Source organism: Macaca nemestrina, chromosome 17, assembly GCF_043159975.1.
Source record: "Macaca nemestrina isolate mMacNem1 chromosome 17, mMacNem.hap1, whole genome shotgun sequence".
Classification (NCBI taxonomy): Eukaryota; Metazoa; Chordata; class Mammalia; order Primates; family Cercopithecidae; genus Macaca; species Macaca nemestrina.
Genome location: NC_092141.1, coordinates 78523756 through 78549715, shown reverse-complemented (window position 1 = coordinate 78549715; position 25960 = coordinate 78523756). Strand labels below are relative to the sequence as shown.

The 25960-nt window shown below is 40.2% G+C and overlaps 1 protein-coding gene and 1 long non-coding RNA gene across 2 annotated transcripts in view; one reads left to right on the top strand and one right to left on the bottom strand.

The window, feature by feature from the left end:
- The first annotated feature begins 1657 nt into the window (after positions 1–1657).
- Positions 1658–25960, top strand: part of LOC105469065 (large ribosomal subunit protein eL18-like) — a 29336-nt gene continuing 5033 nt past the window's right edge. The window contains 3 exon segments of the mRNA XM_071083515.1: positions 1658–1988; positions 1991–2115; positions 2297–2603. Of these exon segments, the coding sequence (XP_070939616.1) occupies positions 1658–1988; positions 1991–2115; positions 2297–2401 (561 nt within the window). The 3' untranslated portion in view covers positions 2402–2603.
- Positions 15184–25960, bottom strand: part of LOC139359676 (uncharacterized) — a 48058-nt gene continuing 37281 nt past the window's right edge. Inside the window, exons 5-6 of the long non-coding RNA XR_011615964.1 lie at positions 21482–21541; positions 15184–15299 (exon numbers count right to left, since the gene is read on the bottom strand). This is a non-coding gene — a long non-coding RNA (uncharacterized lncRNA). The remainder of the gene's footprint in view (positions 15300–21481; positions 21542–25960) is intronic.

Genomic DNA, 25960 nt, shown 5'->3' with positions numbered 1-25960 from the left:
ATAGTGCCTCCTTCAAAGGTATTTATTAACACCAAAAAGGTGAGATGGTAACTTTACAACCGGTATACCCAGCAGATATTACCTTAACCAAGTGATCAAGGTCAACATCACCAGCAACGAGACAAGTCAACATCATGAACCTCTTATTAATTCATGCTTAGAACGCAGTATCATTTGCGTAACATTTTGCCAAAAGTGAATAACTTCAGTCCAAACAGGAGAAAACATCAGACAAACCCAAATTGAAAGAGACTACAAAATTTGTTCAAAATTGAAAGTCTTTAAAAATTTGGCAAGGAAACCTGGACGAGCAACAAATATAAGTAAACCTATATTTGATAGCCAGCCTATATTTGAAAAATGTCAGAGAATAGATACTCACTTTATCTAATGTTTTCACACCTTAAAAAAGAGAAATTTATTTTGGAAATGAAGTAGATCTATAAATGTTGATTTTAAAAGATTTTGAGTGGAAAAACACAAATTATTTTAATTTTATATAAGACTATGGGCTGGGCACAGCAGCTCACGCCTGTAATCCCAGCACTTTGGGAGGCCAAGGAGGGGAGGATCACAAGATCAAGAGATGGAGACCATCCTGGTCAACATGGTGAAACCCCATCTCTATTAAAAATACAAAAATTAGGGGGGGGTAGTGGCGCATGCCTGTAGTCCCAGCTACTCTGGAGGCAAGAGAATCACTTGAACCCAGGAGACGGAGGTTGCAGCGAGCCGAGATTGCCCCACTGCACTCCAGCCTGGCGACAGAGAGCGACTCCGTCTCAACCAAAAAAAAAAAAAAAAAGAAGAAAAGAAAAGAAAAGGAAAAGAAAAAGACTAGGCACACTATAATCTCATTTATGTAAAAAATGATTTACATCTGCCTGTGCATTTTTTACCTTTGTATATAAAATGTCTGAAAAGATAAAAAATACAATTTGTGATTAGTTCTTTGGGTAAAAATTGGAGGCTGAGAGATGAAGGGAGAAAGTTACTTTTCACCCTGCATTTCGATGTACTATTTCAATTTTTTAGCATAAAGATGTATTATCTTTGTAACAAAAATAATATATTTATTAAAAATGAATGTAAATCAAACCTGGATCCATTTCTCATTTTTGTCACATGTCTGCTAAGTCACTTAACGTTTTTGGACGTCATTTTTCTCTTCTGTAAAATGAAATTATTATTTTATATATTACTGATTTAACTGGAAATCTCTGCAAGCTTGTCCAGCTTGCCTTATTTTGTTGTTATTGTTGTTGTCGTTGTTCTGTTTTGTTTTGTTTTAGGCTTTTGGCCAGCTTGCCTTATTTTGTTGTTATTGTTGTTGTCGTTGTTCTGTTTTGTTTTGTTTTAGGCTTTTAGCAGCCTGAAGCCATGGTTTTTAGTTCCTGTCTCTGGTGATAAGTGGAAAAGAGGGATGAGGAAGGGGCTTTACTGGCCCAATCAGAAACAGAAACTAAGAACCTATGACTGTATTCTTGCCTTTGAACAGCTCTGCTAGGGTGTTGTGCAAATACAGATTCCCGGGCCCCACCTCAAGTCCTATTAAATCAGACTCCTCGGGCATAAGGCCCAGAAGTGAAATCTGTAAAAGCTCCCCAGTTGATTTTGGTTCTCCCTTTCCGGACCTGGCCGAGCAGGAGGCGCCATCATGGGAGTTGCCATCCGCCACAAGGACCGAAAGGTTCGGCGCAAGGAGCCCAAGAGCCAGGATATCTACCTGAGGCTGTTGGTAAAGTTGTATAGGTTTCTGGCCAGAAGAACCAATTCCATATTCAACCAGGTTGTGCTGAAGAGGTTGTTTATGAGTCGCACCAACCGGCCGCCTCTGTTCCTTTCCCGGATGATCCGGAAGATGAAGCTTCCTGGCCGGGAAAAAAAAACGGCCGTGGTTGTGGGGACCGTAACGGACGACGTGCGGGTTCAAGAGGTGCCCAAACTGAAGGTATGTGCACTGCGCGTAACCAGCCGGGCCCGCAGCCGCATCTCAGAGCAGGGGGCAAGATCCTCACTTTCGACCAGCTGGCCCTGGACTCCCCCAAGGGCTGCGGCACTGTCCTGCTCTCCGGTCCTCACAAGGGCCGAGAGGTGTACCGGCATTTCGGCAAGGCCCCAGGAACCCGCACAGCCACACCAAACCCTAGGTCCGTTCCAAGGGCCGGAAGTTCGAGCGTGCCAGAGGCCGACGGGCCAGCTGAGGCCCCAGGAACCCCGCACAGCCACACCAAACCCTACGTCCGCTCCAAGGGCCGGAAGTTCGAGCGTGCCAGAGGCCGACGGGCCAGCCGAGGCCCCAGGAACCCCGCACAGCCACACCAAACCCTACATCCGCTCCAAGGGCCGGAAGTTCGAGCGTGCCAGAGGCCGACGGGCCAGCCGAGGCTACAAAAACTAACCTTGGATCCTACCCTCTTATTAAAAAGATTTTGAATGCTGACCAAAAAAAAAAGTTTATATCCACATCACTTTCCACAAGAGTATCAGAGCCTCCCAGGAGAGAAGACAGCGTAATTATGCCTGCCATTTTTACTTCGGGAGTGGTCACGGGACTTGACCAGTGAAATGTTAACTCCATGAATACCAGCAGGGATGTTAATGTGAGTGCATGGATTGGTTTGTTTGCATGTCTTTACTTAGCCATGAGAAGAACATATACTAGGTAACAGCTGATCCCCAAATAAGGAACTACAGGGAGCAGACTTGAATTCAATAAGTATGTGAAGTCAAGCATAGGTAAGCAATCCTAGGTAAGCCATCCTAGGTAAGCCCTCCAAGACCGCTACTGACCCACAGACCTATGAGTGAGTAAGCATTGCTACAGCAGCAACTATCTAATAAGAGTGGAAAGTGGAATTTTGGAGAAGCCAGTCCACCCAGCAGATTAAATAAAGAGTTACCCTCTAGAGATGGTTTTGTTCCTCTGAAACAATGCTTCACAGTGTTTAAGATGCAGTTTTTCTATCTACCTGGCCTCTAGAGTGAGGAAAAATGGAACAAATTCCCTATTCAGTCCACACTGTACATATAGTGTATGCAAGAAATGAACATTGCTCTTATAAGTCACCATAGATACAGGGCTTAGCTCTTTGGCATATCTCAGACAATCCTGACTAATACAGGAAGGAAGTTCCAAGATTAATTCATCAGTTCTTCAATGTCATGGAACATTAAGCTTTCCTTTTTTCCATTTTTCCTTGTTCTACGGACCACCGTGTCATCCCTTAAAGTTTCAAGGTGGTTGTAGCAGATCCAGGCCAGAATCAGGTAACAGGCCCACGTCCTGACTGTAAGAGGAGAAGCTAGAAAAACAAGTGGTTTTGCCTTTTCGTTATATTTACTGGAAGACAAGCTTTGCCAGCCATGAAGAAAATAGGAGGAACAGGTGCTGCGTAGGCAGCCAACAGGTTCTTTGAATGTAGGATGGGATACTATCTACATTTGAGATTCTACTATTTACTGAATGCTTTCTCTATGTCAGTTTATTTTCATAGCTCATAGACATTATTTCATCCCCCGCCACCCATTTTACTGATGAGAAACTGGAACACAGGGAAGCTAATTGGGAATCACAAAGACAAAGCAACATGTTTAAAATCACCCAGATTGTAGATGACAGAATAAAGGTTTGAACCCACGCCTGACTGTCTGTATTGAAGCCCTCTTATCCAAACACCCTTCATGTAAAGACTTCTGCTTCTCTCCATTGTTCAGTACTTCAAGACAGCTACTGATTCTGCTGCATGACTCTTCTGTACTACAAAAGAGGTGCAGGACAGACACAAAAACAAAGTCCCTCCCTGGGGCACTGAATTACCCACCCCCAAAGAAAAAGACAGATGGTGATCTTTTTTCTTTTTTTTTCAGTGTCAAAGCCCATTCCAGTGAAACAAGCGCCTGCTGTCCCATGACTTATAACACCAAGTGATGTTCAGATTCTGTTGGGTTCCTGAGCAAGCATGCCAAGTCTGTTTGCAATTTCCGCAGCTCATAGCATGCTTGTCAGAGGCTTTCCATTCATTTTCACTAACGCTTCCCTGGCCTTTTGAAGGCTTTTCAGCTGAAAGCCAAGAGTCCAGGCCCCAGATTCTCAGAGGCTGGCAGCCCTCTTAAATGCATTGTTCATATCTCTGTCTCTCTCTCTCTTTCTCTCTCTGCTTTTTCCAAAGAAAGGACATATTGGTACAACTCAAAAAGCTGCAAGCTGAAAACGCACTGAGAGTTTGAGCAGTAAGTCCCTGGTGTTGCTCATACCCAGAGCATTATTATCCCCTTAATCATCTCTCTCTCTCTGGACAGTGGTCTGTCTTGATCTTTCTGGGAGAGGCAACAAAGCAGCTGTGGTAGAATTTGATGCCATGTTGATGGCGTTGCACTGTTTCTTCAGATTCTCACATGGATGTGTGCCCTTGTGGGTGGCCTTCCATGCAGAACAGAGCAGTCCTTCTTCCCAGAAAGGCAGCGGAGCTTCCCAGCTGTGGTATCTTGGGGAAATGAAGCACATCCCCTCTGCTGTAGAATCATCTTAGCTTTTCCCACTTTGAAAGCTGGTTCCCAGAGAAAAGATACTAGGCAATTTTTTTTTGTAGAGTACTGATTGTATTGCTGTCAAATCAATGGACTAATCACCTATACGCATTCTTCTCTCTCAAACTATGAAATTTTTAAATGGGAAAACAGAGAGCTTGGGAAGAAGGAAGCAACAAGGGCTTTATGCCTCTGTGGTAGACAGAATTCTAAGATTGACCCTCAGTGACCCTAACCCTTCTATAATCCAATACCCAGCCATTTGAATGTGGGTAGAACATGTGAATATGATGAGTGGTTACAAGGCAAGAGGGAGATTATGCAGTTGAGCCTGAATTAATCACACAAGCCCTTTAAAAGTAGAGAGATTTTGCTCGCTAATAGTAAAAGAGAAGTCAAAACGATTCTAAGTTTCAGGAGGATTCTATTTGAGAGATCCTGCTACCAGCCTTGAAAAGTTAAGCTTAACTGATGAGAGGGTCTGGGAGAAAGTCCATGGCAAAAAGCTTGCAAGGGGCCTCTAGGAGCTGAGACAAGCCCAAAGCTGAAAGCAAGTAAGGAAATGGGGTCCTCTGTCCTACAGCAGTGAGGGACTGAATTCTGCCAACACCCTTAATGGACCTGGAAATAGATTCTTCCCCAGGTCTCCAGGGAAGAGTCTAGGCCAGCCTTGAATTCAGTCTTGTGAAACTCTAAGCATAGAACCCAGTCAGGCCCTCTCATCCACCCTTTTCCTCTATATAACTGAGAGATGATAATTGGAAGTTGTTTCATGTGGTGAGTTTGCAGTAATTTGGTATGCAGCAATAGAAAACTCATACAGCCTCTTTCACCCATTCCCAGGAATCACAACGTTCAATTGGCAACAAATTGCATTTAATGAGTACAGACTCTAAATCATATAGATCTTATTCATTACATTATCTTCCGGCTTCGTTATGCATAGTAAGTATGAAATCAATCTTTGATGAAATGAATGAGGCAATGCTTAAAAGCACAGGCTTTAAAGTCAGAGACACACGAATCCAAATCCCAGCCTCATTACCTAGTATCTCCATGATCTGGAGTGGGTCGTTTAAGGTCTCTGAGTCTCAACCGTTGTTTCATTTGCAAAAAGAGGGTGAGCATGACACCTGCCCATTTTACTGGTTCCACTATTAGGAGACACAGTTGACTACTAGCTTATTTTTCACCTTCTCCAGTGGATTTGACAAAATTAGACTCTACTAATTTCCCACCTACATATAAAACCATTTTTTTTTCAGTCCCTTGTTGGAGATCTTTCTTTCCCATCTATTTCTTATATGTTAGAGTTCTTCAAGGTTTGGCTGTTTCCTTTCTTACGAATTATTGCATAAATTTCCGTGGCTTCAAATGCCATACACTTATCAATCTTTTTCAAGATTCTTTCTCTACACCAGCTCTTTCTTTGGGGCCCTGAACCCATATATCTAGCAACCTGATAACTCTATTTGTATCTTACTAGTTTCTGAAACTAAGAGAAGGTCTATATTGAATTCATGACTTTTTCCCCCCAAAATTACTCCTCCCCTAATGTTTTCAATCTCCATAATGTCTCTACCATTCACTCCTACCGGAAACCTGGGAGACATCTTTGAAAACCTCTTCCTCAGACATTCACATTCAACTCAACACAAAGACTTGTCAGTTGTACCTCTAAAGATATTCCTTATCTACCCTTTTCTCTCCATCTCCACAGCTATTCTTATACCCATCCAAGCCACCATGTTTTGCTTGGACCATGATAACATCATCTAAATGATATCCCACTTCACTCTCGTTTCTCTAAAATCCATTCTCCATTCTGTGCCCATGTGATCTTTATAAAAGGAGAATCTAAGTATATCATTGCTCACATTAATATTTTTAATCTTATATTGGCCTTAAGATAAATTATTAATTATAGATTAAAATTGTTATTAGTCAAATATTAGGTCAGTTCTTCTCTAATTTCAGCATAAAATTAAATACATGAGGTGTCTGCACAGCTCATGTGCTCTTATTTGGAAATGTTTTTGCCACTTTTGCTGAAGAAGTTGCCAGATTTTTCGACCTGGTTGTCCTGTAGTTCTGAACAGAACTGGCTAAATAGGAGAGGGAAGGAAAGAAAGACACAGAGACAGAGGCAGAGAAACGTCTGATATCTTTGTAGTTCCCATGACACCAGTAGTACTTCCCACAGCTGGGTTTCATGAAATTTCCCTTACTTACTTGTAAATACATTTCCTTTTGGCCAACATGAGTTTGTTTTTCTTTCAACCAAATAACTCTTAAACAGAAATAAAATTAGCCTTTTGCCTTTCCTTCTCAACATAATCCCAAACTTGCTTCCAAATTTTAATTTGCAAAGTCATCATAATTTGAAAAGTACTGGTGGATTTCCCAAGTCCAGGGATTCATTTGCTCTGAGTTCTTCAGAAGCAACCAACTTTTGCCAATGGAAACACAAATGACCCAAATCAATGATATATTTTTAACTTTTTATTTGGAAATAACTTGAAATTTACAAATTGTGGAAATAAAAATAATATGAAAATCCCCACATAACAATTATTCAAATTCACCTATTTTTAACATTTTACCCCATTTGTTCTATCATTAAGACTATTTGTCAATGTATGTAGCTATCTAGCTACATCTAATTTCTTGTCTGAACCACTTGATGGTAAAGTAAATACATCATGGCCTTGGACCTATTAATGTATCAGTGTATATTTCTTAACAATAGGAATGTTCTATTATATAACCAAAGAAAAGTTGTCAACCTTGGTGAATTTAATATTGGCAAATGTTTTTCTGTACACTTTGTATTCCAATTTTCTCACTTGATCTAACAGGGTCATATAGCACATTGCCCCACCCACCACTCCAGTACAAAATTTAAGATCAAGTATTGTATTTACTTATCATGTCTCTTTGGCCTCTTTTATTTTAATTTTTTATTAACATCATTATGTTGTAAAATAGATCTCTTGAACTGATTTCTCCTAACTGAAATATTATATCCTTTTCCCCAATTCCATTCTCCCCCTGCCCCCGGTAATCAGATCCTACTCTCTGCTTTTATGAAGCTTACATTTCTACATTCCACAGATAAGTGAGATCCTATGATATCTGTCTTTCTGTGCCTGGTTTATTTTACTTAACACAACAACTTCCAGGTTCATCCATATTGTTGCAAATGACAGACTTTCCCTCTTTTTTAAAGCTGACTAGTAATCCATTGTGTATGGATGCCATATTTTCTTTATTTATCCATTGATGAACACAGGTTGATTCCATATCTTGGCTATTGTGAAGAGTGTTGCAATGAACATGGCAATGCAAACAGCTCTTCAACATACTGATTTCATTCCCTTTGTTTATATACCCAGAAGTAGGATTGCTGAATAATGTGGCATTTCTATTTTAATTTTTTGAGAAATCCCAAATTGTTTTCTATAATGGTTTTATTAATTTACATTTCCACTAACGGTATACCAGGGTTCCCTTTTCTTTATAACCTTATCAACACTTATCTTTTATTTTTGACCTCTTATAATCTGAAACATTTCCATAGTCTTTCATGATATTGATGCTCTGGAAAAATACATTCCTCTTTTTGTTTCATAGAATGTTTCTCCTTTGGATTTTATTGAAGTTATGTGTTCTCAGATGGAATACTGCATAGGTAATGTGGTGTCCTTCCAGGGGTGTGACACCTGGAGGGACACAAGGCCACCTGTCCTTCATGGGTGATGGTCACTAGGACCACTAGTCAAGGTGCAGTTAAGGTGTGATCTGATTCTCCACTGCATAATTATTGTATTTTTTTTTTTTGTCTTCCTGTATTAGGGTTCTCTAGAGGGACAGAACTATAGGATATATACATACACACACACACACACACACACATATATATGTATCAACTCACATGATCACAAGGTCCCATAGTAGGCCATCTGCAAGCTGGGGAGCAAGGAGAGCCAGTCTGAGTCCCAAAACTGAAGAACTTAGAGTCCAATGTTTGAGGGCAGAAAGGGTCCTGCATGGGAGAAAGATGTAGGCTGGGAAGCTAGGCCAGCCTAGTCTTCCCACATTTTTCTGCCTGCTTTATATTCTAGCTGCACTGGCAGCTGATTAGATGGTGCCCACCTAGATTAAGGGTAGATCTGCCTTTCCCAGCCAACTGACTCAAATGCTAATCTCCTTTGGAAACACCCTCACAGACACACCTGGGATCAATACTTTGCATCCTTCAATCCAATCAAATTGACACTCAGTATTAACCATCACACTTCCTTACAATAGATAAGCAGTCTGTAGAGAGACACTTTGAGACCATACAAATGTCCTGTTTCCCATCAAAATTTCTTCTAGGATTAAAAATCCATTGATTATTCTTATCAGATCCAATCCATACCACGATGGTTGGAAAATGATAATTTTTCAACTCCAGCGTTGCAAAAGCCCTCCTTCTCTCCCACTTATTTATCTATTTTTGGTGTAAATCCATGAGTTTCTTTTTTCCCAGTGATTTATGTTTTATTATTGTATTCCATTATTTGATGCTCAAATCAACCTAGATTTTCCCAGTGGTAGCCCCTTTGAGCTGAATTTTTTTCCTTGTGACAGGTCATGATAGGTAGATGGATGTAGTGCTTTTTATTTTATGGCATAACAATATATTTCAGGCTCATTTTGTGCCCATCCTGCCCCAGCTCTGAAATCAGCCATTTCAATTATATTTTTAAATTGATGTATTGTAATTGGGTTTTTATTAAAATGGGGCATATTTATATCTGTCTCATTCTTTGTTATCAGAAAATTTTAGCAATACATTAGAGCAAAACAAAGAAGTTTCAGTGGAAAATTCTTCTAGTGGCTTATTTCCCCTGAGTTTTTTGGATAGGAAGATAGGCTGTAATACGGGCTGAATTCTACTTATTGAAAATCAGTGTATTATTATCCTACTCTTCTGAGAGCCAGTGCTTGGCAGGCATCCTCAAATTTTATTGTGAGTTACAATGCTGGTGATCAACCAATCCAATAAATTGCTCAGTTCTTCCAGTTCACTTAGACAAAATATGATTTTTCTTTAAAAATATGCAAACTTGTTGGAATTCATTTCTTCATCTACAAGTATAATGATTTTGACTAATTTTACACAAAAATATTGCCAAGTGTGGGCTTCATAAATCTGTCTCATTTTGTTACTTGCTACTCTCCCCAGCTGCTTTGAACTTAGCAGAAAACTGCCAAATTAAAAAAATAATAATAATAAGCTATCATGTGCTGTAATTTCCTCTTTGGGGGCATTTTTAATTTTGTCATTGTACATCTTATGCTTTAAAGTAGATTAAATACATCTGATCCGGTGCCCAAGAAACAATTATTTCCAGTGTTAAAAACAGAATTGAGAATTCAGGGGATGGGAAGTTAGAACTTGAACTCTGTCTTAGATTTTATGTGACATGTGTTAACATCTCATCTAATTACATTCATTACCTTATTCATCTTTAGAAACAAAATATTAATGAAAACTGAAAGGACTGAAATAACAAAAAATAGATTTTCTTCTGGCCTTATATTCATACTGAATGGAAGTGTACAATTCATTGAATGATACCCAGTTAGGTTGATGAGATGGGGCTTTGTGATGGAGTCAGATACATTCAACAGGATGTAATAAATAAGAAACACGTAATGAGTCTGGGCACGGTGGCTAATGCTTGTAACACTAGCATTCTGGGAGGCCGAGGTGAAAGGATTACTTTAGTTCAGGAGTTTGACACTAGCCTGGGCAACAGAGACCTCATCTCTACAAAAAGTTTAAAAATTAGCGAGGTATGGTGTCATATGCCTGTGGTCTCAGCTACCTGGGAGGCTGAGACAGGAGGATTGCTTCAGCCCAGGAGGTTGAGGCTGCTGTGAGCTGTGATTATGACACTGCACTCCAGCCTGAGTAACAGAGCAAGATCCTGTCTCAAGTAAAAACAAAAACAAAAATGAAAAACAAGAAACACGTAATGGAGTGTTAACGACTAAAAGGTTAAACTGGTTAGCATTGGCTCAGAGGCTCTAGCACCGTAATCCAGACTATCATTTGTCTTATTAGATTTTAAGACTCAGAAGAGCTGAGATGAAAGGAGGGTTATTTTTAAATAATACTTTTATGAAAATATAATTTACGTTCCGTAAAGTTTACCCTTTTAATGTGTACAATTCAGTGATTTTTTAGTATATTCACAAAGTTGTGCATACATAGATCACCACTATCTAATTGTAGAATATTTTCATCACCCCAGAAAGAAACCCCATAGTCATTAATATTCATTCTCCTTTCCCCCTTCCCTTCAGCCCCAGCCACTGCCAACTTACTTTATATGTATGTTCTATTTATTTGTCTATTCTGAATATTTTACATAGATGCAGGTATACCATGTGTGGTGTTTTACTTCTGGTTCCTCTCCCTTAGCATCATGTCTCTAAGGCCCATGCATGTTGGAGCATGTGTCAGTGCCTCATTCTTCATTATGGCCAAATAATATTCCAATGTTTATATGAATTATAAATATTTCATTTACCAGGCATGGTGGCTCACACTTGTAATCCCAGCACTTTGGGAGGCCGAGGCAGGCAGATCACGAGGTCAAGAAATTGAGACCATCCTGGCCAACATGGTGAAACCACATCTCTACTAAAAATACAAAAATTAACTGGGTGTGGTGGTGTGTGCCTGTAGTCCTAGCTACACAGGAGGCTGAGGCAGGAGAATCGCTTGAACCTGGCGGGGCGGAGGTTTGCAGCGAGCCGAGATTGTGCCACTGCACTCCAGCCTGGTGAGAGAACAAGACCCCGTCTCAAAAAAAAAAAAAAAAAAAAAAAAAAAGAACAAATCTTTTATTTATCCACTCATCAGTTGATAGATATTTGGATTGTTCTTACATTCATAATGCTGCTATGAATATTTCTGTACAATATTTTGTATGGACATATATTTTTAGTTCTCTTAGGTACATAGGAGTGGAACTACAGGATCATATAGCAAATCTGGGTTTAACTTTTTTTTTAATTTAATGTAATTTTTTTTTTTTTTTTTTTGAGAGGGAGTCTTACTCCGTCACCCAGGCTGGAGCGCAGTGGTGTGATCACGGCTCACTTCAACCTCCGCCTCCTGGGTTCAAACAATTCTCATGTCTCAGCTTCCCGAGTAGCTGGGGTTACAGGCATGCACAACCATGCCCGGCTAATTTTTTGTATTTTTAGTAGAGATGGGGTTTTACCGTGTTGGTCAGGCTGCTGACCTCAAGTGATCTGCCTGCCTTGCCCTCCCAAAGTGCTGGGATCACAGGTGTGAGCCATGGCGCCCAGCCCATGTTTAACTTTTTGACAAACTCCCAAACTGTTTGTCAAAGCAGCTGTACCATTTTACATTCCCACCATCAAAGTCTGAGCATCCAATTTATCCATTAACTCACTGATGCTTCTTCTTATCTGTCACTTTTATTATTTCCATCCTAGCAAGTGTGAAGTGTTAACTCGTGGTTCTCATTTTCCTTTCCCTGATGACTAATGATGTTGAGAATCCTTGTATGTGTGTATTGACCATTTGGATGTCATCTTTAGAGAAATGTCTGTTCTAATCCTTTGACTGATTTTAAATTGGGTTCTGTGCCTTTTCATTTTTATTTTTTTCCTGAGTTGTAAGAGTTCTTTATATGCTTTGGATACAAGTCCCTTATCATATACATGACTTGCAAAACTCTTCTCCCCATCTGTGGGGTTGTCTTTTTACTGATGGTATCCTTTGTAACACAGAAGTTTTAAATTTTGATGAAGTCAAATTTATCTATTCTTCCTTTTGTTGCTTTCGGTTATGTCTAGGAAACCACGGCCTAATCCACTATCACAAAGATGTACTCTTCTGTTTTCTACTAAGAGTTGTATAGTTTTAGCTCTTTTTTTTTTTTTTTTTTTTTTTTCTGAGACAGAGTCTCGCTTAGTCGCCCAGGCTGGAGTGCAGTGGCGCGATCTCGGCTCACTGCAAGCTCCGCCTCCCGGGTTCACGCCATTCTCCTGCCTCAGCCTCCCGAGTAGCTGGGACTACAGGCGCCCGCCGCCTCGCCCGGCTAATTTTTTGCATTTTTAGTAGAGACGGGGTTTCACAGTGTTAGCCAGGATGGTCTCGATCTCCTGACCTTGTGATCCACCCGCCTCGGCCTCCCAAAGTGCTGGGATTACAGGCGTGAGCCACCGCGCCCGGCCAGTTTTAGCTCTTACACTTAGATTTTGATCTATTTTTGGTTAATTTTTGCATAGGATATAAGATAGGGATCTAACTATATTCTTTTACATGTAGATAACACTTGTCCAACACTATTTGTTTAAAAATATATATATATATTCTTTTACCCTTGAGTTGTCTTAGTACCCTCATGAGGAGGAAGCTTTTTGGGTGAGTTTGTCTCCCACGAAAATGTAGAAGACCTTTGAAATTTCCTTAACATTCACAGTAACAAGTTTCTGGTTTCCCGAGGATTGAAGAAAAAGGTGTTCCTTCTCCCCAGCAATAGGCTAGCTGCTGGGTGTTGTGGCTCACATCTGTGATCCTAGTACTTTGGGAGTCTGAGGAGGAAGAACTGCTTGAAGCCAGGAGCTCAACACCAGCCTGGCCAACAAAGTGAGACCCCATCTCTAAAAAGAAATTTTAAAAAATTAGCCAGGCAGGGTGGTGCACCCTGTACTTCCAACTTCTTGGGAGGCTGAGGTAAGAGGATTGCTTGACCCCAGGAGTTTGAGGCTACAGTGAGCTATGATTGCATCGCTGCACTCCAGACTGGGCAATAGAGTGAGATGCCATCTTGAAAACTAATTGATTTATTAATTCATTAAAATTTAAACAAAAATTCAAAAACCAACGTGATTGGATTCTTCTTTATTGAATACCTGCAACAGACTATCATTCCATCTAGGAACTTATCACAATCTCTGTTGTTCTTTGGCCACTTGAAAAAACTTGCCCTGCCACAGAACGTGTATTTCAAAGCTTAGCTGAGGCTCCAGAATCCCAAAAAATGCCTTTATTATTGAATCACTGGATAAGATTTGGAAAAAGTGGTGCAGTCATTGACACACTATAAGATTGCAAATCTGCTATATGATCAAATGTTCAAATAAGGATGAGACACTGAAAGATTGGTGAGGCCATTCTGCCTTAACCAACACTTCAATTGAGAGAGGGTCAGGTAAGGTGGCAGGTAACTTCTTTCCAGAAAGTCCATTGAAGAAAGTGAATCATAAAGGTCAATCTGAGTCCGATAAATCATTCTACTTCCTTATAGATCCGAATGCCATGATTCGTAAGCAATTCTCCTTTTATCTCATGTTAAACTCTCTCTCAACAACTTCACCTCTAATTCTTTGTTGAGAAAGAGCAACTCGTTTCTGGTGAATCACTTTGGAGTAGACTACTTCTAAAATAGCCCCCAGTGATCCTTGCCTTCTGGTAGGTATGTCCTTGTGTAACCCCTCACCATGGGTGGCCTAGACCTAATGACTTGCTTCTAAATAACAAAAGTGATGGCCTATTACTTCTGAAAGTAGGTTATAAAAGGCTGTGACTTCTATCCTGCTGGCACTCTCTTGCTGTTTCTCACTTTCTCATTTTGATTAAGCCAGCTACTCTATTGTGAGCTGCCCTCTGGAGAGGCTAAGTACTAAGAAACTGTGGCTCTTAGTCCAACAGCCCAGCAGGAACTGAATTCTGCAAACAGCATTGTGAGTAAGCTTGAAAGTAGATCTTGCCCCAGTTACGCCTCAAGATGACCGCAGCCTTGGCTGATAACTTGATTGCAGCCTTGTGAGAATCCCTGGGCTGGAGGATCCAGTCAAGTCATTCCCAGACTCCTGATCTACACAAACTGTGTGAAAATACATATTCTTGTTGTCATCCACTAACTTCGGGGATGATTTATTATATAGCAGTAGATAACAATACATGATATTACTTGATCCACTGTTTTCTATTCTGTGCCCCAGTTCCTCAATAAACTGCAAGTGATGTCAAATAAACGCTTCCTAAATCCTGGGTTTTCAAATCCTTTCTTGAAACTCTATCTTTCCAACCTCTCATTGCTGTTCAATTACTGGACCATTCTAACCCTACTCGCTCCTATTCAGTCTCAATGAAAAGTCTCATTTTCACTGCATCATCTGGATGTTCATTGTCTTACCACCAAATTGCACCTTTCTTCTCACAAACGCCTTCAATTTCCTAGTGTTAACCAAAACCAGGTTTCTTCAAAACCATATCAAAGCCTTCTTCAATGGAGAAAATTCCTGCTGTCATCCCCTGCCCAACCCAGCATCCTGCTCTGTGTTTCTGCCATTTGCTAATCATGGGAAGTTGGGTTATTATTTAAGCCCTCAAAACCTCAATATCTTCATTTCTTGAATGGGGATAATATCTAACTCACTGAATTGCTCGAAAATTAGTAAAATGGTGTAGTCAAAAGTGCCTGACAGTGCTCATCCCTCAGCACATACCCGATTGATAATTGCTTTTTTTCTTTCCTGATATCAATTTCTCATTCATTTATTTAATAGTTTCTTATAGACTATATTATGGTCCCTTTTTTAAGGCAGGTCCTGGTGATACAGAGATGAAGATACTCACCATCTTGAAGATACTCATCGTCTGCCAGGGATACAGCATTTATCACACTTTTATTGAAGTTATTGGTTGGTCCATGATAGAGGCTCATATTCTGGGAAAACAAAAACAGGGTACTTATTATTATCCTGACAACTCTTTACTAATTCATGCCACTTACTTATATCTGCCTCTTTCTTTAATCTTCATTATAATCTACAGAATTCCACAACATTTTTCATCCCTCACTCTCCAACTTTTGGCTTGGAGTCTTTCTTTCCACTCTCCTCTGGTCATTACTCCCTAATACAATCAGCTACCATGTTAAATTATTTTAACATAATGGCTCTCACAATTCCCAAACAAATCCTATTATTAGATCCCAAAGATCTAATAATAATCCTACCTTTAGTATTGATTAATATGGCTATCCTCACTCTTCTCCCTTAGACTTCATCATCTTTATTCAAACGTACCTCTTCTTGCACTTGCTATGTCTTCTCTTAGAACATTGTTTCCTTCCCTATTGCTTGACTAATTCCTAAGCATTCTGTGCATCCTTGCCCGCCATCGTATGACCCCAGCTAATCACCTAATCAATCATTGTTTCCCTGCAGACACCTGATGCTTCAGGCCATTGTATCATTCATGGATCCCAGGCACAATGCATATCATCCTCCTTCTAAAATTATGTTCAGTCATTTGCTCCATGAAGGATGCCTTCTCCCCTCAACCAATATTAATCCATCAGAATCTCAATCATCCTTCAAGGACCATTACAGACACAATGTTTTTCTTGTTTTAAATGCTTGTGCTCTTTCTTTTAACCCTAAGGATGTTTACAACACTTTTTTTTTTTTTAACAGCATTTAAACTACATTCTTGAGGCTAGTGTCATAATTTTATAGTTACATGTTTATTGTCTAAAGTATATCTCCTAATGTTTGTTTGTTGTTGTTGTTGAGGCAGAGTCTCGTTCTATTGCCCAAACTGGAGTGCACTGATGCCATCTTGGCAAGGGCAACACCTCCCAGGCTCATGAGTTTCTCATGCCTCAGCCTCCTGAGTAGTTGGGATTACAGGCGCACACTAATGCACCCAACTAAATTTTGCATTTTTATTTATTAATAATTTTTCTTTTTTTGAGACGGAGTCTCGCTCTGTCGTCCAGGCTGGAGTGCAGTGGTGTGATCTCCACTCACTGTAAGCTCCGCCTCCCGGGTTCACGCCATTCTCCTGCCTCAGCCTCCCAAGTAGCTGGGGCTATAGGTGCCCACCACCACGCCTGGCTAATTTTTTGTATTTTTAGTAGAGACGGGGTTTTACCATGTTGGCCAGGCTGATCTCAAACTCCTGATCCCAAGTGATCCACCTGCCTCAGCTTCCCCAAGCGCTGGAATTACAGATGTAAGCCACTGCACCCGACTGAAAGTACATACCCTAATGTTTGAAAACCAAAATTATGTCTGTGGCAGCATGAGAATGTTCTTCACAGATCTTTCAAGATAGGAGGATAATAGAACAAGCTCTGGAATCCAGCATCAGGTTTGTGCCAAGGGTATACCTCCCACAGGCTGCTCCTGGCCAATGACTGAATGTATCAAGGGATACTCAGGCTAACCCATTCTTTGGACACAAAGGCTCTCCTCTGATGGCCAGCTTTGACTTAGGACTCCCCAGGAGCACTACTGAACTTCCCTCAGATGGAGGGCGATATCCATTTAGGGTCACACTTGCTTCTCACTGTGAAGGCTCTCCAAGTCTATCCCAGCCCCCTCCCCATTTTCCTTCATATGGCATTTTCCCAGATGTTTCCAGCTGTTTCCCCACATGTTTAATCCAGTCTTGGCATCCGCTTCCCAGAAGACCTGGAATAACAAAACTGGTGCCAGGAGTGATCCTCAGAAACAGGCAATGAGTTGAGGATAGAACTGGCTAACCTACCACCCAGCAGAGGAAGAAGACAGTATCCTAGTTGGAAGGAGGGGCATGGATAGTCACTGGCATGAGGTAACCCACCATTCCTCTAATAAGGACTAGCATTTCCCACTGCAGAAGCCCCTCTCCCACAAAACAACACACGCCAGTGGTAAATGAAATGATAGCCCCATGCCCCGCACCGCCCTTCCACACATACACGAAGATGTCAGGTCCTAATTTCTATAACCTTTGAATATGTTACATTACATGGAAGAAAGGACCTTGCACATGTAATTAATTAGAATACTGAGGTATGAAGATTATCCTGGGTTATCTGGGTGGGCTCAAAGTGTTCTAAACAATGATGAAAAAACCAAAGATGACACAAACAAATGAAAAGACATTCCATGCTCATGGGTTGGAATAATTGATATTGTTAGGGTGACCATACTTTCTAAAACAATCTACACATTCAATGAAATTCCTCTCAAAATACTAGTGTTAACAGAAACAGAAAGAAAATCCTAAAATTCATATGGAATCAAAAAAGAGCCAGAACAGCCAAAGCAATCCTGTGCAAAAAGAACAAAGCTGGAGGCCTTACACTGCCTGACTTCAAAATATATTACAAAACTGTAGTAACCAAAAAATCATGGTATTGTTATAAAAATAAATACTTGAACCAATGCAACAGAATCCGGAAATGAATCCATACATTTATAGTCATCTGATCTTTTGATAAAGCCATCAAGAACAGACACTGGAAAAGGACACCCTCTTCAATAGGAAAACCGGATAATCATATACAGAAGAATGAAACTGGACCCCTATCTCTCACCATATACAAAAGTCAACTCAAGATGGACTAAAGACTTAAACATAAGACTTGAAATTATAAAACTATTAAAAGGATATTGATCTAGGCAGAGAATTAATGGCTAAGACCACAAAAGCATAGGCGACGAAAACAAAAATAGGCAAATGGAACTACATTAAACTAAACAGCTTCTATACAGCAAAGAAAACAGTCAATAGAGTGAAGAGGCAACCTCTTGGATGGGAGAAAATATTTATAAACTACTCATTCAACAGGGAACTAATATCCACAGTATACAAGGAACTCAAACAACTCAGCAGTAGAAAGAAAGAAAGAAAAGAAAGAAGAAAGAAAGAAGAAAGAAAGAAAGAAAGAAAGAAAGAAAGAAAGAAAGAAAGAAAGAAAGAAAAAGAATCCCATTTAAAAATGAGCAAAGGACATGAATAGACCCTTCTCAAAAGAAGACATACAAATAGCCAACACATATATGAAAAAATGTTCAACATCATTAATTACCAGGGAAATGCAAATCAAAACCACAGTGAGATATCTTACCCAAGTTAGAATGGCTATTACCAAAAGACAAAACATAAAAGATACTGATAAGATTACAGAGAAAAAGGAAAAGGGAGCTCTTATACACTGTTAGTGGAAATGTAAGTTAATACAGCCACTATGGAAAACAGTATGAAGATTCTTAAAAAAATTAAAATATAATTACCATATAAGCCAGAAGCTTCACTGTTAGGTATTTATCCAAAGGAAAAGAAATCAATATATCAAAGTGATTACAACACTGCCATATTTGTTACAGCACTATTCACAATAGCAAAGATATGGAATCAATGTAACCGTCCATCAATGGATGAATGGGTGAAAAAAAAAAAAAACTGTGGCATATATACACAACGAAATACAATAAAAAAAGGATGAAATAATAATAATTTCATCGAATAGCAATAAAAAATGATGAAATAATATAATTTTCAGCAAGATGGGTGGAACTTTAGGTTAATATGCTAAGTAAAATAAGCCAGGCACAGAAGACAAGTATTCCATATTCTAACTCCTATGTGAGAGCTAAAAAAAAAGAAAGTTGATCATATAGAGGTAGAGAATGGAATAATAACAGAGACTGGAAAAGGGTGTATGTGTAGAAGAGGGAATGAAGAGAGGTTAGTTAATGGGTACAAACACAGTTAGATAGAAGGAATACATTCCAATCTTTGCTAGAAAAGCAGGGTGGCTAGAATTAACAAAACTGTATTGTACTTTTCAAAATAGCCAGAAGAAGACTTAAAATGTACCCAACACATAAAAATGATAAACCCTTAGGTGATGAATACCCTAAATATCCTGAATTGATCATTACCCATTCTATGCATAGAACAAAATTTCACATGTACCCTCATAAATATGTACAAATATAATGCATCAAAAAATATTTAAATATAAAAAAGGGTTCTTGTAAGAGGAAGGCAGTAGGGTCAGTGTCAGAGAGGAGGACACAACAATGAAAGCAGAAGTCAGAGAGAGAGAGAGAGAAAGAATGGAGATGTTACATTGCAGGACTTGAAGGTGGAGGAAGGAGCCATAAGTCAGAAAAGGCAAGTGGCTTCCAGGAGCTAGAAAATTCAAAGAAACAGCTTCTCTCTGACTAGCATCTTGATTTAGAACTTCTAACTTTCAGAACTAGAAGATAATATTTGTATTATTGTATGTCATGAAGCCTGTGGTAATTTATTTATTTATTTATTTATTTTTGAGACAGAGTCGCGTTCTGTCTACAAGCTGGAGTGCAGTGACATGATCTCGGCCCACTGCAACCTCCACCTCCCAGGTTCAAGCGATTCTCCTGCCTCAGCCTCCTGTGTAGCCGGGACTAAAGGCATGCGCCACCACACCCAGCTAATTTTTGTATTTTTAGTAGAGACACGGTTTCATCATGTTGGCCAGGATGGTCTCAATCTCTTGACCTTGTGATCCACCTGCCTTGGCCTCCTAAAGTGGCCTGTGTTAATTTATTACAGCAGCCATGGGAAACTAACACAGTGCCCACTCAGGAGCTGCCACATCTTCTCTTCTGCCTTCCAGGCTGCTAAATAGGGAAAAATTTCATCATAACCAGGCTAGGGATATGCTGAGTCTGGTAGGAGCAGAAAGCAATTATATGCCTAAAAGACTACATCCTGAAGAACTGGCAGGAGTCAGGGAAGTTCTCCTGTGATTTGAATTTGAGGATGCTTGATCAAGGAGACAAAAAAGTAAAGCTGGATATGCAAGATTTCATTGAGTTAGAAGCACTTTATTTAACACAATTTAATGTTCTAGCAAGGTATGGAGAGAATGAGAAAAACTTGTTGCTACTGTGGCTCTTAGAAGCCTGGAGAAAAGCAATGGTCAGCTTTTGGCAATGTAGAAATGCCTGCATTTCCCTAGCAGGTGACAGAGGAAGAAATAAAGGGGCTGAGGGAATATACTTGCTAAAATGGATAAATGATGTGAGTCTAGAAGGTCCACCAGATGAGCATGTTCCATAGGAAGCCCAGAGAACACAGATAGCTTTCACCAAGGTCATCAGGAATGCACTGATGAAAGGGGACAGACCACCGTCACTAAGAAGTTCAGAGACAGTTTCTTTGCAGGCTAGGGTTAAGGGAGGTGAAGCAGTCACAGGTCTTAGCTTAGTAGCGTGCATGGGAATGATGGGACTGTGTAGAGGACTATGTTAGCACATTCCATAACAACACTGACAGTCTGATCTATAGTTTCAGGAGTGGGGCTTCAGAGAAAGTGAGTTCAATCTATTGATAGGAAATATAAGTTTTATTTTATTTTTTTTTAAAAAAAAGGTCTATATTTCATCCATCCTTTAGTAACTCACCACTGTGTTCACTTCAGTAAAGTTTTCATAGCACATCTAAAGCCTCTGTGAGGCTCAGAAATATTTGTGAAACAAAATTCTGGAACCGCAAATAAAATGTTAAATGGTCTCTTTAAATAGAAAATAACATATCTGGAAAATTTTCATGTAACTGTGTGCTTTAATCAGCCTTTCCTTTTCTAAGCATTATGTGTTTAAGTAATAGGCAATAGAAATATACTAGGCCGGGCTCAGTGGCTCACACCTGCAATCCCAGCACTTTGGGAGGCCAAGGCGGGCGGATCACCTGAGGTCAGGAGTTCAAGACCAGCCTGGCAAACATGGTTAAACCCCATCTCTACTAAAAATACCAAAAATTAGCCGGGCATAGTGGCAGGTGCCTGTAATCCCAGGTACTCAGGAGGCTGAGACAGGAGAATCCATTGAACCCAGGAAGCAGAGGTTGCAGTGAGCCCAGATGGCACCATTGCACTCCAGCCTAAGCAATGGGAGCAAAACTTCATCTCAAAAAAAAAAAAAAAAAAAAAAAAAGAAGAAGAAGAAATATACTTTAATCTTTGGCAGTCAAATATTATGTCCTGTAACCAGATCGTAATCAAATGTCTTGGAAGTTATATAGTGTATAATCATAATATGTTGGTTTGACATTTCATATCTCATCAAAGAGGATGCCTACCTGCAATGCTCTCTTCAGTTGCAGAAGCTGATAAGTCAGATACTTCATCTTGTCCAGAGGCTTCATGGTGTAATGGGGAAAAAAGGGGGGCAGGGTTTAGAGTCCTGACAAAAGAGATAGGAATGTCAGCTCTGCCACTTCCTAGTTTTCTCAACCTGGACATGTTTATTAACTTCTCTCACCTCGGTTTAATCATCTATAAACAGGAAACAGACACAGGCTTCTTGCAAACCATATATGAGATAATATCAACTGATACCTGGTCAACAAACGCTAATTCTGTTCCAAAATCCACCCTCTCTCCTTCAGTGTTCTTTCTTAACCATCTCCATGTCCCGTGGTATTTTAGCCTTACAATGACAGATTGTGAAGAAACGGACTAGCATAGACCAAAAGATACATAGCCCCATCTTTGAAAGCCACTTCCATTCACAATGGTCAGAAAATCTTGAATTAAAAACAAAAACAAAAACAAAAACAAAACTGACCTCTTTTACCTGAAGGGTTTTTATTTTTCCTCACAAGGTCATACATACTGGTTTTTTCTTTTTTAAATTTTAATGTAGTAAGAAACATTTAACACTTACCACATCTACCCTCCTACCAGATTCTTAAGTGTTCAATCTAGCAATTGTTGTGCACATACTCAATGTTGCACAGCAGATCTCTGGGGCTTGTGCATCTTGCATAACTGATTTTGTGCCCCTTGATTAGCAACTCCCCATTTTCCCCTCCCCTCAGCCCCTGGCAACCACGATTGTCTTCTTTGCTTCCATGACTTTGACTGGCAGAGACAAATTCTTAGTAATCACCTATAAAACAGCTAAATTTAGATTTCTGAAGGTTTTAAACTACTCAGAGGGCTGTTGGTAGGGCTTTATTCCTGATTCTTGACTGCACTTATATATCTCTAACTACTAGCACCTGCCTTGGCCTTCCTCCTTTCAATCTTGTATTAGTCTGTTCTCACGCTGCTATCAAGAAATACCCAGGCTGGGCACGGTGGCTCATGCCTGTAATCCCAGCAGTTTGGGAGGCCAAAGCAGGTAGATCGCCTTAGCTCAGGAGTTTGAGACCAGGGTTAAACCCTGTCTCTACAAAAAATACAGAAATTAGTCAGGCGTGGTGGTACACACCTGTGGTTCCAGCTACTCTAGAGGCTGAGGTAGGAGGTTGGCTTGAACCTGGGAGGTGAAGGATTGCAAAGAGCCAAGATCACACCACTGCACTCCAGCCTGGGTGACAGAGCCAGACTGTCTCAAAAACAAAAAGCAAAAAAAAGAGAGAGAGAGAGAGAGAAGGAAGGGAGACAGGGAGGGAGGGAGGGAGGGAAGAAGGAAGGGAGGAAGGGAGGAAGGGAGGAAGGGAGGGAGGAAGGAAGGAAGGAAGGAAGGAAGGAAGGAAGGAAGGAAGGAAGGAAGGAAGGAAGGAGAAAGAAAGGCTGAGACTGAGGAATTTATAAAGAAAAGAGGTTTCATTGGCTCACAATTCTTCAGGCTCGACAGGAAGAATGGCACCATCTGCTTGGTTTCTAGGGAGGACTCAGGCAACTTACAATCATGGTGAAAGGCAAAGGGGAAACCAGCACTTCACAGGGCCAGAGCAGAAGCAAGACAGAGAGGGTGTGGGGAGGTGCTGCATACTTTTAAACAACCAGATCTCGTGAGAACTTATGACACAGTACCAAGAGGGGATGATACTAAAGCATTCATGAGAATTCCACCCCCATGATCCAGTCACCTCCCACCCGGCCCCACTTCCAACACTGGGGATTACAATTCAACAGGAGATTTGGGCAGGGACACAGATCCAAACTATATCAAATCTGTGATGTTGCTTTCTTACCACCTATATCACTACCTACTCGCAGCTATAAATAATAGAGAAAATAATGCATTTACAATAGCATATCTCATAGTTTCTATCTGCCTGCCAATGTAATGACAAGCAACCTCAGCCGAAACCCAAAGATAGCAGAATGCAATTCTAATCAGAAAAAAACGCCCCTAACAGTTCAGTGGCTCCCTCCAATCTGTAGCAAGCTCACTCACATAACACTCCACCCAGAGATCTCTGCAGCTGATATGGTTTGGCTCTGTGTCCCCACCCAAATCTCACTTTGAATTGTAACAATCCCCATGTGTCAAGGGTGGGACCAGGTGGAGGTAATCGGATCATGGGGGCAGTTTCTCTCATGCTATTCTCGTGGTAATGAGTGAGTCTCAAGACATCCGATGGTTTTATAAGCAGCTGGCATTTCCCTGCTTGCATGCATTCTCTCCGCTGCCACCCTGCGAAGAGGTGCCTTCCACCATGATTGTAAGTTTCCTGAGGCCTCTGCAGCCATGCAGAACTGAGTCGATTAAATCTCTTTTCTTTATAAATTACCCAGTCTTGGGTATTTCTTCACAGCAGTGTGAGAACAGACTAATACAGCAGCTGTTCTCCATCAGCAACATCAGCCTTACTTAGATGGTTAAAAATAAAATGTTACATTCGGGGTGGGGGCAGGGTGAATGGGGAAGGTAGTGGCTAACCCAAGGCATTAGGCATTTTCTTGCTCAAGGAATGATTTTTGAAGATTTACAATTGTTTCTGTTCCTCTCCACTGGTATTTTCACCAGACAGATTTTTTGCTAAATGCCGCAGAATCATTAGCCAACTTATGTCCCTTGAGTAATGGTATTTAATGGTTTTTTGCAGAAAAGTTACATTAGTATAAATCAGTGGTCTTCAACAGGTGGCAATCCTTCCCTATCCCAACATTTAGCAACTTTTGGAGACATTTTAGGGGCAGGAAATTCTAGTAGCATCTAGTGGCAAGGGCCAGGAATGCTACTAAATATCCTACAATGCCCAAGATAATCCCCCGCAATGAGGAATAATCTGACCCAGAGGTAAATAGTGCCAAGGTAGAGAAACACCAATCGTTCCATAATTTAGCTATGAATGCATGTATGGCAAAAGGGGAAGGAGCTATAATGCAATATCAAAAAAAAAAAATCACGTTATAGCAAAAAAAAGAAGCTAACATGATCTTTGTCATAGAAGAAAACTTGTGACATTTGGAATAGGGAGCAAAAAGTCTTTGAAACACAGGAAGGAAACTTGCATTTATAACAGGTCACTAAAATTAATTAAAAAGATAACAGTGCCCTGAGCTTGCCAAGTATGCCATCGTGACTGTAGCCTCATGGATTCGTAGGCACGCCTGTAGGAATACAGAAATAGGTTTATTTAAGCCTGACTTTCTTTTGAGCACTGGCAACAGATGAGTTCTCTGCGCCAAATCCTGCCCATAGAAAGCTAATGGGTGTTGCATGCAGTTATCCAAGAACACAAATTGGCTTTGTGGCTTCTTGTGGCATTTGGCTAGCTGAATCAGAGGAAACAACTAGAAGCTGAGGCAGATGGTTCACAGGCAATATGCTATAATGTCTTCTTACAAATATGTAGTTATGTATTAATAGGTAACCTCTTAGGAAACATGGACAAATATATCATTTTTTGCAATTCCCAGTTTCTAATACAGCTCTGTATGTTGCTGGTGCTCAATACCACTGGTTTCATATTTGTTAAATTATCTCATACTCTCTTCAAACTCATATCCTCATATCTTTGGAATGTGGAAGCAGACACAAACAAGAAGTTTAGCAAGGAGTACTTACTAAATACCAAGTACTTCATCAAGGGCCAGAAACCCAGTGATAAATAAGATGAGTATGTCCTCCACCATTTCTGAGCCTGTTTCTCCTCTGAGTTTATTGTGGCCCTTTCTATCTAAGTGAGGCTGAAGGCCATTCCTGTAACAGAAGTAAAAGTTGAAATTCTCAACTCCACGCTTCTTCCATGAAGTCCTCCATCAGGAACATGCTAACAGGTTGGAACAAGAGTTTACAAATATGTACGCTGGTCAGGTAGAAGAGGGGAAATGGTGAAAGAGGAGTAAAGGAGAATGGTGTGACTTCTCAGGTAAAGAAACTATCTTCAACAAGCTCCTCTGACAGTGGGGAAGATGGTGTATAATGTGGTATTGAGTGGAGGCAGAACTATTAACCTGGACCAGAGCTACTGGTGTTGAAACAACGATTCTAGCAATTCTGAGACCAATGGAAAAAAAAAAAATTTATAACCCGTCTGCCAGCCTGTAAGCCTGTTTCCACTTCAGAATTAATTAGTATCAACATTTTACCAGCCAATATGTCTCAAAAAAAAAAAAAAAAAAAATCAACAGTGTGCTTTGCTTTTTTCTTGCACAATAAACCCCTAGGGATTACAGATACATTTATACCACATCTTTCAGGACTGTTGGAAATATTAACCAAAAGTATGTGCCTAATGATTGTTTTCATTTTAATGCATTTGTATTATTTTCAATGAATGAAATTTATTAAATGACTATATAAATGTGATATAATATGTCTATAGGTAAAACAGTTTCCATAAGCCTACATAAAGCAGAAAATTTTGTCGGACTAT